This window comes from Pygocentrus nattereri, chromosome 10, assembly GCF_015220715.1.
Source record: "Pygocentrus nattereri isolate fPygNat1 chromosome 10, fPygNat1.pri, whole genome shotgun sequence".
Lineage (NCBI taxonomy): Eukaryota > Metazoa > Chordata > Actinopteri > Characiformes > Serrasalmidae > Pygocentrus > Pygocentrus nattereri.
This window is the reverse complement of record NC_051220.1, coordinates 8,296,868-8,312,080: the sequence shown is the minus strand read 5'-3', so window position 1 is coordinate 8,312,080 and position 15,213 is coordinate 8,296,868. Positions and strand designations below refer to the sequence as shown.

Here is a 15,213-nt window from a genome sequence, read left to right as displayed (position 1 = left end):
AGAGAGAATTCCTATTGAATGTATTCCCAGACTTTACAACCAAAGCCTTGCCTTATAAAAGTAGTAAAACAAACTGTGTGTGTGTGTGTGAGTGTGAGAAAGAGATTCACATTCAATGTATTAAAATTAAATATTTTATTTCTAACACTGCTGTTTATAGACAGACACATGCTGGTGACAATTCACTGATGCACAGAGCAAGAACGAGGAGAGAAAGAAAAAGAGGGAGGAGAGAAAGGAGAGAAGAAAAAAAATTGAGCAGAGAGAGAGAGAAAGAAGAGAAACAAAATGAAAAAGAAGGAGGAAAAACAAAAAGTAAAAAGGTTGACAAAGCAAGAAGGAGGAGAGAGAAAGTAGAAAAAGAAAAAAGAATGAAAGTCCGAGAGAAAGAAAGGGGTGGTGGAAGGAAAGAAAGCGAAAGCAGGGGAGAGAGAAAAAGAAAGTGAAGAGAAGGAGAGAAAGGAAAATAGAGCAGGAAAGGAAGAGACTGAAGAAGGAGAAAGTGAAAGAAAGAAAATGGGAGAATAGAAGGAGGAGAGAGAGAGAGAGAGAGACAGACAGACAGACAGACAGACAGACAGAGAGGCCACACGCGTGAGCTTGTGTTTTAAGGTTTTCAGTTTTTAACGCTGTCGGTCAGAATACAGACCGCTGGGGGCGGAGCTCGCGCTGGTGACGAGTCAGTGACGCAGCGAGAGAGAGAGAGAGAGACTCCAAGAAGGGTGAGGACCGCTCGCGCCTCTCTTTCCCTCTCCAGCTCGCGCCAAAAAAGCGGAAAAAAAGCCCCTCTTTGACACCGCACGAGCCGGACAGACATGGAGGGTCCGGGTCTCGGCCGCGGCGTCCCGGCGAGCCCGCGCGAGGGCCTCGTGAAGAACGTGAGCCTGGAGTCGCTCCAGCTGTGCGAGAGAGACGGTAAGAGGAGAGAGAGCGCGCGCGCTCGCGCGGCTCCGCGCCATTTACCGGCTAAAACCGGTGACGCTACATTTGTTTGCAGTTCTGTTGCTTTACAGTCGACATTCAGTCCCAGCAGCACTCACCTCTCTTTATACTCATATGCGCGCGACAGTACAGTTTATGGTGCTTTATTCGCACGAGCTCTTCGCGGGAAACCATGCCGAGTCATCATCTTCATTATACTCTTCATCGTCATCATCATAATCTCGGCCACAGGCGTTGCGTTTTCGGGCTGCTGGGTTTGAAATGTGACACAGCCAAGCATGCCAGTGTACACGGGATGCAGCGCGAGCTGGGCGTTGCATTTTCCAGAGCGCGTGCTTTCACCCCTCCAGCACCAAGGACAGCTGTCCATTTCAGCAGCATACCAGCGGTCTCCTCCTGGGGGTTTACATTCCTGCAGGATGCACTTCTAATTCAGCTAATTAAAGACCTCTGACAGTAACGAGGTGGGGTCCATCAGGAGGGGAGCAAGGTAAATCTCCAGGAACAGGCTTGGTGTACATTTTGATGCTCTGTCATTGGTGGTCCTGGTCCTGAAGGACCCCCTGCTCTGCACAATTTAGTCTTCCCCCCGTTTCCAACACACCTGATCAAGCTAATCTCCTCATTACCAAGCCCTCTATGAGATGAGGTGGGTGTGTTATAAGAGGAAGGCACTGAAATGTGCTGGGGTGGAAACTGTGCTGTACACCATTAACGTGCTTAATGCTACAGCCCATTTCAGCACCATGGACAGAACTGGTCCCGGCACTGCCCAGGGCAGGGGTCAGCAACCCAAATATTATGAAGAGCCGTTTTGTGCTTTCAACAAAAATCAAACCACTTTGAGAGCCTCAACATTTTATGTCCATTTTACCATCTTGGCTGTAAATGTGTCTCAGTATGTGCTGATGTGCCAGTAAAGGCTAAAAAAATATAATATCAATGAAAACACAAACTTACTTTGCTCTGCTTTAAGCTTTAACTCAGCTATAGCCGCTTTTCTCGCATCTCCAGCAGGAAACTTCTCCTCAAAAGTAGAACAGTTTCTCGTAAAATGTCTCTCCATGTTTGACTTTATGAGGCTCAAGTCACTTCTCATTCACCAGCTCATCGTTCAAATTTTCCTGTTCCACCTTAAATGGTGCCTGAGAATGTAACTGCTGCGCCATTTAAGGTGGAACTGGGCAATTCAAACAAGCAGGAGAATGAAAAGCTGAGTTTTTAGTGTTTGGCAACACTATGTTGAGCGATTATAAATGCAAGGAAGTCCATTCGTCTCCTAATTATCAATGATCGTCTAAAATCTTTCTCATTGCCGTTTCATTAGCGACTAGCTAAGTGGATTGCGTTGCTATGGTGACCAGCAATCTGCGCTGATCTTCAGAATTCAAGGATAAATGAGCAGTTCTACATGAACTCCAGCGTTTAAGACCATTTATTCCTAAAACTGTGTTAGAATGAATAGCAGAGCTTTATTTTACTGCAAAGGAGCCATATGTAGCCGACGCCTGGCCCATGGTGATGGCATAGAGGACATTCATGTACAAGTGGTGCTCTATACTAATGCTGTAGATGACCAAATGTGCACGAATGTACTCCATGTCAGTCCTGGAGGCCCACTGCCCTGCACCTTTTAGTGTTTTTTCCTGCCCCAACACACCTGATCCAGCTAATCAGCCCATTAACAACCCTTTACTGAATTGGAAGGTGTGGGTAAATCAGTGTGCAGGACAGTGGGCCTCCTGGACCAGGGTAGAGAAAGCTACAGCCCGTCTCAGCACCATGGACAGAACCCACTTGGTGCTGGCCATGGTGCTATATCAGACATTTGTAGTGATAGATTATAGCGTGGGAACTGGTTCTGTTCATGGTGCTGAAATAGACTTTAGAATAGAAATAGAATATCCGCCTCAACTGGAAGTCCACAAGTTGTTCAAGTTGTATAAACTAGAAACGGACTCTGGTCCATGGTGCTGAAATGGACGCTATATGATAGAAATATACTGTAGAGCAAGTGCATTTTTATGGTGCTGTGGAAATTTATCTAGCTGTCTATCTACTGCCTCTGTCTGTCTGTCTGTCTGTCTATGTGCTTATCTATCTACAGAAATGAGCACTTTTCTCGAGGCTCAAGTAGAAGTGTAGAAAAGGACTGCTGTTAGTAGAGAAATGTGGTACTAATATGCAGTCTAGTGTAGAAATAGACTCAGTGGATCAGAAATACGTCTATCCGTGATGTTGAATTAGACCTGTCCCTGGTGCTGAAATGTCTAGCTATAGAAGTTAACACTAATATAGAAGTGGAGTTCATGGCGTCTGTAGTGCTGAAATGCATTCCAGTGTAGAAACAGATGCTGTTCTGGAAGCTCAATTGGACTGTTTGTGGTGCAGGAATGCGTGTCAATCAGCCCCACCGCCATCGCATTCTCTGCAATAAGGCAGTGACTTAGCGTTTATTTCTCAGCCTCCCCTGAAAGCTGAGGCGTAGGCCGTTCCTTAGTGTTACAGTAGTGCAGTGTTTCCTCGTTCTGCTCCTGGATTCCCAGCAGTGAGCATTTCAGTAAATTCTGTGCTTGAAAACCCATTTTAATCTGATGAAGGGCTTAAAAAAGAAAAGCAGAGCGTTAAAGCAGGTAAACGCTCAGACAGACAGAGAGAGACAATAGATAGATAGATAGATAGATAGATAGATAGATAGATAGATAGATAGATAGATAGATAGATAGATAGATAGATAGATAGATAGATAGAAGGATGGATGGACAGACAGACAGATAGAAGGATAGATAGATAGATAGATAGATAGATAGATAGATAGATAGATAGATAGATAGATAGATGGATAGATATGTAGACAGACAGACAGACAGGTAGAAAGATGGATGGACAGATAGATAGAAAGATGGATGGACAGACAGACAGACAGACAGACAGATGGATGGACAGACGGAGATATGTAGACAGACAGACAGACAGGTAGAAAGATAGATGGACAGATAGATAGACATATAGAAAGATGGATGGACAGACAGACAGACAGACAGACAGACAGACAGACAGACAGACAGACAGACAGACAGATAGATAGATAGATAGATAGATAGATAGATAGATAGATAGATAGACAGACAGACAGACAGACAGACAGACAGACAGACAGACAGATAGATAGATAGATAGATAGATAGATAGATAGATAGATAGATAGATAGATAGATTGGATGGACGGATGGACGGATGGTGGGCAGAGCATCATCACCCACCTTACAGCATCATGACCCTCTGAGGACAAAAGAGTGTTAAATTATTCATGACTGGGAGAAAAAAGTCCTGTAGACCTGATGACTCAGCTGATGATGAAGCATGTTAAAACTCAACCCTCCACATTTTAACACAGACTGATCTCCTGATCATGGAGCCACAGAGTGAAGTGAAGTCAGTGTGCACTTTTTTACACACTGGAATGAGCCCAAGAACACATTATAATACTGAGACCTGGGAAACTGGGCGAAATCAGGAGAAACACCAGAAGAGCTGCTGGGATATATACACACCCTGCTATCAGTGTGGAGAGAACAGACAGAAATGAAAGAGTGAAAAACCACTAGGCCTATATGGGAGGCTTGAAAAGAGACCCTACAACACTGTTGTAAGTTTGTTATCGATATTTTGGTGAAATAATTAGTAGGAAGCTGTAAAAATACAGAATGATTAACAGAGCTGCAGATCGAAGCAATATCAAAAATGAACTCATAAGAAAATCATTATTATTCAGAAATAGATTCTAATAAAATACTCAAAATTAAGTTCTATAGTTGGCCTGGGAGGATGTGTACCACAAGGTCACCCCCCCCAGACAGAACTTACATATTTTATACTGTAAATGACTTATTTGATTCTTATTTGATTCTTATTCTTTTAAAAATCTTATGCTTGAAAGATTTTAGGAATAGACCTTCTTTATTTGTATACATCAGCCAACAAACCAGAACTTTGGGCCCATGTTCGTATAAAATTCATATCCAGGATTATACCTCATCGTACGTCATCATATCTCAATGTAGTTAACTTGGTGAAAAACAATGTAAGCAGATCATTGCAGCATATTGTTTCTCTGTAATTGCTTCCCAAATGCTTGAAATGTTGAATAAACCATATAAAAATACCTTTCAAATAGACAAACATTGCTAATATACAAGTAATAATCAAGTGATTCCAACCATCAGCGCAGTACTGACACACCCACACATTTGCCCCGCCCCCTTTTCATTCTCTTTTTCGTTGAGGAAAGCGTTCATCCTCCTGAAAATAGCCGAGCGTAGGCACGCGTCAGTCTGCACTGCTCTGAGTGGTATTTTTATCTCAGCTCTGGAGATCCTGTCCACGCGTGTCTATCAGGGTCACTTTTATTTGCATTATGTGAGACATTCACAGCATTTGTTTTGGTACATTTAGTGCTACTTGCTGGAGAACGCATCTGTCAGGCTCTACACAAGGTTCAGTAACACTGTTTATCTGAAGAGAAAGGCTGCGGGAGTTTTAATGTAAACAGAGTGATTCAGAGTGGTTTGGTGTGAAATGTTCAGATTTCTGTACAGTGGTGGTGATGGGAACCAGGGGTCGCCATGACTACAACACATATATATAGAGTTTTTATATAGAGTGTCGATGATAGTAAAACACCCTGCATGTAACCCTCCACCATGAATGGATTCAATACATACATTTAGTCCAAAATATATGCCTTGTGTGGTGTTGATGTTGTTACTCCATGGTCTGGTGGACCCACTGCATTATTGTGTCAATACAGAATTGGCGGTTAGTGTTCTCCTCCAAGCGTGTTGAGGTGACTAGTGATGTTGTATTAGCAGTGAAGCTTCAGGTGTCTCAGAGGAAACAAATGCTAGCCTTTTGTGGGGGAGACCCAGCTATTGGGTGGGAATTGGGGAGAAAATGGGGTAAAAAATGAGATTACAGAGCAGAAGTAAAACAGGATAACAGTTTATTCACTTCACACTGGTGTCAACACCTGAATCCTTTTTAAAAAAAAACCCAAATTTGACTAATAGTCGTGATGATATCACCAATCAAATTAATGCTCAACCAAATCAAGCCTCAGCTCTCACTAAACCAAACTAAAAATTCTGAGAATTAATTGGAAAAGGCTATTATGCCTGGAACAGTTGAAGCCAAAGGAGGACAAGGATGACCAGCTACAGGTTGGATACAATCAGAGGATTCATGAACCAGCCATTCAGCCTGAAGACCCAACAGACGACAGATATTCTGGGGAAACACTATCCGCATGTTTGGCAGGATTCTGAATCCTCTTGAGGGAACGTCATAATAATCACCAGTTGACACTATTCTGAAATCAGAATAGCCTGAAATCAACAGGTACCACAGATACATACAGAATATTGATGCGCTTCCAGCTTTACTCAGCTACTATAAGATATGAATCCTGCCTAAACACTCCAGGATAATGAAGCTTCCACAGCCAATCCACACTCAGAAGCCTGCAGTCAGTCTGAGGGTAGTGGTGCAATCCAGCCTGGACCTGGAGGGTTGAAATCATGGTCAGGAGCAATGGCTTGGTATCGTCAGTCTGCTCCTGCAGTCCTGGGTCTTACCGCTGCTGCTGTGTCCTTGAGAAAGCTTCTTAATCCCAAAGTGCTCGGCAGCCCTGTCACCCCCCCCCGCCGACATGCCTGAGCAGTGAAGCAGAAAAAAGGAAGATGGAGAAAACACTCAGATTCATTCCTCCAAGCCATGAACGGCATCACTTTCTGCTTTTAACAACAAAAAAAGCTTCCACTTTGCTGGAATGCTATGAGAGGAAAAATCAGAGCTGAATGTCAGATAGACCTGTTATTGGTTTCAGTGAGTATAATTATGACTTAATCATAATTTTACATTCCCGTATCCGTGAAAGATTACTGTCTATGTTATGAGTGATGGTGGAAGTAAAACACTGACAACCTCCCTGCAAAGCACAAACCAGGACGACAAAGGTTTACATACACACTTAAAAATAATGGTTCTTCAAGGGTTCTGTATAGAACCATGAACAATCAAAAAACCCTTAGCATGATTAAAGGGTTCTTTGCATTGTGAAAGCGTTTTTCAGATTAATGGAGAATGTGCTGTAGATGGTTCAGTATATAGAACCTTTTTGAAAAGGGTTCTACATAGTCCCAAAAGGGTTCTGTTATGATGCCAGGCTTGATAAAATAGGTGAACCCTTTTTGGTGCTATATAGAACACTTTCACAATGCAAGGAACCCTTTAAACATGGAAAGGGTTCTTTGAAAGTGTATAGTTTTATATAGAAGCATTTTCTTTACCAAAGAACACTTGAAGAACTATCATTTTTCAGTGTGTTGCTATAATCTGAACAGTAGAGAGCGCTAGTGCTGGTGTTAATTTCATATTTATTTAAATTTTGTTTGATATTAGAGGTTCAATATTAGTATTGTTGCCTCACAGCAAGAAGGGCCTCGGTTTGATTCCCCAGCCGGGCGACCAGGGTCCGTTCTGTGTGGGGTTTGCATGTTCTCCCTGTGTTTGCATGGGTTTCCTCCCACAGTCCATATATGAAAATATTTTAAAGGTACTGCAAAAATATTAACTAAAAAACAATACTATACTAATACTGTGATATTGAAATGTATGTAATATATGTAACATATATATTTAATATATTAATATACATTAATACCTAAAAACAATACTGCAATAATTTCAATAACAATTTCAAAATATTTTAACAATGTTATGAAATTTTAAATACTGATGTATGTTTCTGTATATTTTAAGAATACTGCAATATTATCTACAGGAATACAGTGACAATATCAAAAGCAATAATGCAATAATACTGAAAACCTATACTGTATGTTACAATGTAATTTAGAAATACCACAATAATAACAAAAACAATACTGTGAAAATACTGAACAAAGTGCTGCAATAATTTCAAAATATTTTAATAATGGTATGAAATTGAAAACAGTGCTGTATATTTTAAGAATACAGTAGTAATGTTTAGAACAACACAGTGATAATACTGAAAATCGATACTTTCTAGTACAATATATTTCAACAATATTCAATACTATGGCAATGCCAAAAACCATATTGTGATAGTACTGAAAACTCGCCAGGTTAATCACTGACTTTTTCATTACCGTCCATCCCTCACTGTAACGCTGTAACACTCTTAGAGAAAAAGTCAAATCAATCGATGAGAACAGTAAAACTCAGGCTTCCTCATAACGTATGTCTGGGTCACTGAAGGCCAGCGTGGGACTTATGTGCTAGTGTAACTGAGATTCTCTGTTTTCTGAGCTTTGTTAAGGGAAGGTTGTGCGGCTGCGTTTTTGGGCCCATCTGTTGCTAAAGTTATGCTAATGCTAGCACAATGACTCAGCAGGTTTTTTCTCTTCCTTTTTCTTTTGAGAGGAAGGTGTCTGTGGTCCTCAGGTTAGAGCCAATTAATCAGTCATCACACCAGCTGCACACTGCCTCTCCTTTTCTCACCATGTGTTCTCTCATCACTTTTATATGCTAGTGTTTTTGTTGTGCAGCTGAGGCAGGTTAGCTGCTTCCACCAGCTAATGGAGCGAGTAAAATGAGGAATGAGCGAGGCTGTGGTTTTGGCACGTCTGTCTGGGGAGAACAAAAGCTCAGTGTTTTAAAGGTGCAGTCTGATCTGTGGTAGAAGCACACAGAGGCTGGGCTGTAGCCGCTGCCACATTTTTCTTTTATTACTAACCAAGTATATATTAGAAGTCCTAGTCTTTGCAGTGGAAATACGATTAGAAACCATTCGGCGAATGCACAGAGCCGGCCTAGTCCAGTCTAAAAAGGGTATATAAAAGACAATCTGGATTTTCAGTGGAACGCAGTCCAAAAATCACTCCTTTTTGCCAATCATTAACCCATTTTCCACACATTCAACAAGCCATTCACAGCACTGTACCACCTCTTCTCAATCTATGAATCCCGTCAGGTATTTATAGCCTGATCATTCTTGTGCAATGACACCTGCAGGAGCCTGAAGTTACTACCACCTTAAGCATGCAAGGTGACTCATTTTTTATCCTGGGACCCATTTTTTAAGTGGCCCCACCCACTTAAGCTGAAGTTATAAGGAGTGTTAAGGCAAAATACAGAACAGTTAATCACATCAGAGCTTGACTTAAATACATCTTAACAATATTTTTCTGTGTCCTTTCCAAAAAACATTCAGTGCTTACCTGCTTGTATATTTGACCATAGTATTGTTCTGGTACCCATACGACTCTCAGTATCGGTTTTGTGGTCAGAATTCTGGTATCAAGACGTTGCATTGCTGACCTAACGGAAGTTGGCAGTTAGCATCCTTTTCTAAGCGTGTTGAGCTCCAGTTATGCTGCCTTAGCGGCAGTTTGAGAATCCGTGTTGGAGTGACTTTCACCTTTCTTCACTTTCTGGCCAAATAAAGAATGCATTTTTTAAATATTATCAACCATAATTAGCGTTGCTAATTCTCTAATTCAGTGCAGTTGAATCACCACCTTTAAATAAATGCATCGGTGTATTTCTAAACCTTTTAAGTTCTAGATATGACTTCTTCTAATAAGCTATCCTTCTAAAGTTTGGCCTAAGATCTAGTCTATGGTCCCAAGTTGGACCACCATGTGTTCTCAGACGAAGACTAATGGCTCATAATTGAGCTCACATCATTCAGAGTAGATACATAAAGATGGATCGTTAGCCCTAAAGTGCACAGTAAATCATTTAATCAGGTTTTTCTGGGAACCTGCGCGGAAGCTGCAGTTGGATCCCCTCTGCAGAATTCCTGGCAACCAGGAGCGATGGGGCTGGTTTAGATACCACAGTGGTTACAGTGTCATTAAAATGCATAAAAGTATGGCATTTAATCATAATTACAGCTCATGGCTTAGATTGAATACCCAACACCTGTTAAGGAGAGAGAGAGAGAGAGAGAGAGAGAGAATGTGTAAAGTTACAGAAATCTGGTGCTGGCTCTTTATCAGCTTTTATCACTAGACATATGACAGCTGTCCTCAAAGCTCTAAAGCATAAACATTTTGAGTTTGAATCAGCAACGAATTAAAGCTGGAGAACCATCTCACAGTGGAATTCCACCAGTTTTAAAATTATATCACTGTCATTCAGAGTGGTTTGATGTTTAATGCTTTATTTCTTTACAGTGGTGGTGATGGGAACCAGGGTTCACCATGTCTACAACGCAAATATAGCCATTTTATTGACTATCCAAAACCACCAGCGAACCTACACGTGTCTTTTTTATATGTAAAGTTCATAATACTTAAATCTGAGGTAGCTAGTATTGTTTTGGGACTATTTTGGCTCACAACACCCTTCATGTGTCTCACCACCTTGAACTGTTTTAAAAAATAATATGTTTTAGGCTAAAGCCTTCTTAAAACACCAGGCAACATACCCATTTCATATAATACCTCTGTGAGTGAGGGAGCTTTTGGAGAGCACTAGATGTTTGGTTCCCATCACCAGCACTATGAACAATACTGACTCAGTCGGTTTCTCCACAACGGAGTATTTTACATAAAAACAGCCTAAAGGACTTTGCTCACATCTTAATGAGTTAATTATGCAGAAATTTTGAAACATCTGTGAAATCCACCTTTAAGACGTTGTTTATGATCTAAGATGCTGGCTTTCAAGCAAGTTTTCGAAGAACATCAATAGTAAGAAAATAATCCATTTAACTCAGCTAATTTAATATTATACTGTTTAATATAAATAGAAAATAACTTATAGGTATCTGTTATTTTTTAAATAAGAAATTAGGAATAAGAGACAACTACTTAAATAAAAAGACTCAAGCTAGCACAAAGTCAAGGGTGAAATAAATTAGCAGGTGGGCTATAGTACAAATTATACCTGTATTGCTGAGGAGCTTGAGCTCACAAAGTAAGGATAAATGTTAGATTATTAAATATTCTACTTTTTATTTTGTAATATAGTACCATAGTACCATGTTTAAAGGTAGCTAATGTCCCTGTTGGCAGTTTAGCGAACCTACATGACTAAGCTAGTTTTTCTAGCTAGCTAGGTTAGCTACGTTGCTAACGCTACAAGTGCTAACCAATGATGCTAACCATCAAAATGTTGGTTATTTTCTTTATTTATTATTTTATCTTGTTCTAAAATCTTTGCTTATTTGAATGAACACTTCTCTATTTCGCAAATACATTTGAAGCAGGTGTGAAAACTACATTTGTAATAAGTGTTGAGGTTCACGCTAGCTAGCGATAGCATGCCAAACGAGCTAGCTTGCTTTGCTAGCTTAGCTGGCTAAGTCTGCTTCAGTCAGACTGCTGTTTATCAGTAAACAGTTAAATTCCTGTTTATCTTTCTTAGTCTTTATTAATTTATTCACTAACGTTTTAACAGTAGTTCCCACAGCTTCCTAATCAACTGTCAGTGTGAAAAACATTAACCAACATTCTGTTCTAAGTCTTTGGCCATAAGGCTAGTTTTTATGAAGTGGTGTGCAGTGAAAGGGGAATTTTTTTGTACATTTTTTGCACAATTCCATCACTGAGATGTCAAAAAAATGTCATTCAGAGAGGTCTGATATGAGATAGTTCATTGTAGAGAATCTTACAGACTTATTTCTTTACAGTGGTGTTGATAGGAACCAGAGGTCTCCATGTCTACGACACAAATATAGCCATTTTATGAACTATGCAAAACCACCAGTGAACCCACGTGTCTCTTCTGAGTTTATATGCAATGACAATGATGTTAAAATAGTGTAAAATCTGGGGGAAAAAATTCTTTGGGAACTATTTTGCCTTACAATGCCTTGCACAAATCCCAATAACAAGAATGGATTGAAATAAACAGATTAACAAAACAAAAACGTTCACAAAACTATCATAAAACAATGTCTAAGACGTCAAAAGCATGTGTAAAACTGTTTTTCATTACTATGTTGTGTAATAACTTTCTGTGGGGGAGCTTTATGAGGCGGACGTCTGGTTCCTATCAAGACCACTGTGAACAGGTAGAATGGAGCATTTCACAACAACCACTCTGAGCCACTTTGTTCACTTTTTTTCCCCCCCATTTTTATGAAGAAAGTTTGAAAAATTAAATTCAGGATTAAATTCAATACATAACAAAAAGACAAATTAAGACCTAAATGCACAAGACTAAAACGGCCATTACAGACGATTCGACCCCATACTGTGATGGTATAAAGCTTGTGAGTTGAATATGACAGCTCCAGCAGATCGGGCCTTCACATGTGTCAGAGTGAATCAGCGTTGATGAATACTGTTATATTTGTTTATGGCCAGGAGGAGCTGATCTCTGATCCACATCTGTGTAATGAAGTTAAACCCGTGCCGGATTCACTCCCAGTGCAGTAGTAGAGTGCCTGCTGATAGTGATGTATGAGGTTGTGAATGGTGTGGAGGGTTTGACTCACGTTAGCGCGTCTCCTCCGTGCATTAAGCTCATTCTTCAAACAGAGATGAAATGACGCTGTGTGGGTATTTGGTGTCTACAGCTTATAGCACTGCTGTAGTGAATGATGGGGAAGGCCGGGGCACTTTGTGCTGATAGCTATCTTTATCCACTGGAATTAAACAGGCTATTTTTGTTACTGACATATGCAAATGACCCCTGTTCTGATTGTTGTGCCTTGTTCAAAAAGCAGTGCAGACTGACACTTTGCCTGAAGAGGGTCTTTAGAAGGTCCAGTGATATGTGGAGGAAGTATATGTAAGTGGTTTGGAACATTCTCTGCTTGCTACAGGGCGCCATACAGGCTATTTCCAACAACGCCATTCATTCTCAGCACTGGTGGTGGTGTGTAGGTATGGGTTGCGCTGGTCTGAGTGGATCAGCGCAGACCAAAAAGATCCAGCCAACAGTGTCCTGTGACCAGTGATGAAGGACTAGAGGATGCACAACATAAACTATGCCGACACACATGAGCTACTGTCTTTGACTTTACATCTGCAAGGTGGACCAACAAAGTAAGAGTGGACAGTGAATGTACACAGTGTTTAAAAACTCCAGCAGCACTGCTGTGTCTGTTCCACTCAGACCAGCACAACACACACTAACACACCATCACCACGTCAGTGTTACTGCAGTGCTGAGAATGATCCACCACCCTAATAGTACCTGCTCTATGGGGGTCCATTAGGGTTCTTAACCACTGAAGAACAGGGTAAAAGGGGGGTAACAAAGTATCAGAGAAACAGACGGACTACAGTCTGTAACTGTAGAACTACAACGTGCACCTATATAGTAAGTGGAGCTGATAAAATAGACTGAGCGTAGAAACAAGGAGGTCATAATGTTATGACACGGTGTGTGTGTGTGTGTGTGTGTGAGATGAAAACCAGACTAAACGTCCCTTTATTAGCTCTCTGATTGCACTGATGTTGTGTAGAAGAGTCTCAGAACTGACTGCAGTCCCACCGGAAGCTTTTAGCAATGAAATAAGAGTCCATGTGTATAACCTCTCTCTCCCTCATGCTCTCTCTCTCTCTCTCTTTCTTTCTCTCTTTATCCTCCCACTCTTTTCTTTGTGGTCTCTCCTCACTCACATTTTTTTTCTCATCAACTCTCCCCTTCCCTCTCTCCTTCTTCCTCTTTTTATCCCTGTTTACGCCCCCCCTCCCCCGATAATGTTGATAATGTTGCGCAAGCCGAAGATGCCTTTTTAAATGTTTCTCAATGCGCCGCAAGTCCGAGTCATTTCAGGACATCCCACCACCACTGCCACACACACACACACACTCACAGTGTGAGCCTCACAGCAGGTGCGTTATCACACTACGTTTTACAGAATATGATGTTACGAGGCTGCAGTTTTGTCTGGAGTTTCCACGGTGTGCTATAGCGCTTCTGAGCTACATTTACAAGACTAGTCTGGTCCAGGCATTAAAGCGATAGTTTAACGGTTTTAACCGTTTTTTAATCTGTTTGTATATGTATTCTTTAGTTCCAGTACTTTAAAACAGAATACTTATTAAAAAATATGATATCAGAATCATATCAGTATTATCAGATCATACACTGACATGATATTTATGTGGGCCTACTGAGAAAATACCTGCATTTTATTAATTCTACTGCATAAATACCCTCCAGACATATATATGTTATACTTCTTATATAAAACTGTACCTTATGTACGCACACTGGAAACAGCAGATATCTACATTATAGGATGTCTGCCCTCAGCTCCCCTGTTGGTGCAGCGCTAATATCCAGCTAGGAGAGCTACCTTTCATGGTGTATGACACTGTACATCGTTCTGTGTTTCCAGAAGAGTGTAATTGTTGCTGGAGGTCTCGAATTTCTCCATCTCTGCCTCCATGCAAGTTCTTTTTGCTGGAATTTTCCATAATCTCCACTGCTTTCCTTGCTTAAAGCACCACATTTGTGTTCACAGTGAGAACTTTCTCTTTAAATGGAATGAAATACACTGACGAACCAGCTTGCTGTGTTGCCATGGAAACTGCTCGGTCGGTGTGTGTGTGTGTGTGTGTATGGGGGGTGCACTGGGAGTGTGACAAAGACATTTCTCTTGTTCACTGTGTAGCAGCTCTTGAAGCTATAATGGTGCATATGTACAGGGCAGTAAATACTTGACCTTGTAGGAGGACACTCGACCTTATAGGATAATTCATAAGTTATGAATTTGTCCCCATTAACTGTAACCATATTGATACACAACCACAATTCTATTAATCACATTTTTGTTTTGATACTTTGAACCTTTGCATCAATATTTATTTTTAGTATATGCATCCGTCATATCCATTGCTATAATTCAGTAAATGTAGATGAAGTACCTACTTATCGCCTACAGATGGCAGTACCTATGACAGACTTATAAGGCATCTGTTATATCTTCTATCAGAGAACTTGTAGAGAGGAGAGTCACCTTTATGTAATGTAATGTCGGGTTTCTTGAACACTAGAGGGTGCTCCAGAGCGAGTCCAAACTGAATGAGTTAAGATGGAGCATTTGAGTAAAATCATAGTTTATAAATGCTTAAACATTTTTAATGTAAAAGAAGGCAATCATTTCCTGAACAAAGAACAGCATAAAACATTTTAAACCTGCTGTTATATTTTTAAGAGCTTTTAAACTCATGTACGTTCATGACGTCAGTGAGTACGAACAGCCAATGAGCTGCTCCGCTCACACTCAGTAGCAGTAATGCCAGCCTTCTGCCGCTCAAA

At 40.7% G+C, this 15,213-nt stretch overlaps 1 protein-coding gene across 1 annotated transcript in view; it reads left to right on the top strand.

Moving 5' to 3' along the window:
- Positions 1–692: 692 nt before the first annotated feature.
- The window catches only part of phyhipla (phytanoyl-CoA 2-hydroxylase interacting protein-like a), a 27,064-nt gene continuing 12,543 nt past the window's right edge, over positions 693–15,213 (top strand). Inside the window, exon 1 of the mRNA XM_017704950.2 lies at positions 693–915. Within this exon, the coding sequence (XP_017560439.1) occupies positions 816–915 (100 nt within the window). The 5' untranslated portion in view covers positions 693–815. The remainder of the gene's footprint in view (positions 916–15,213) is intronic.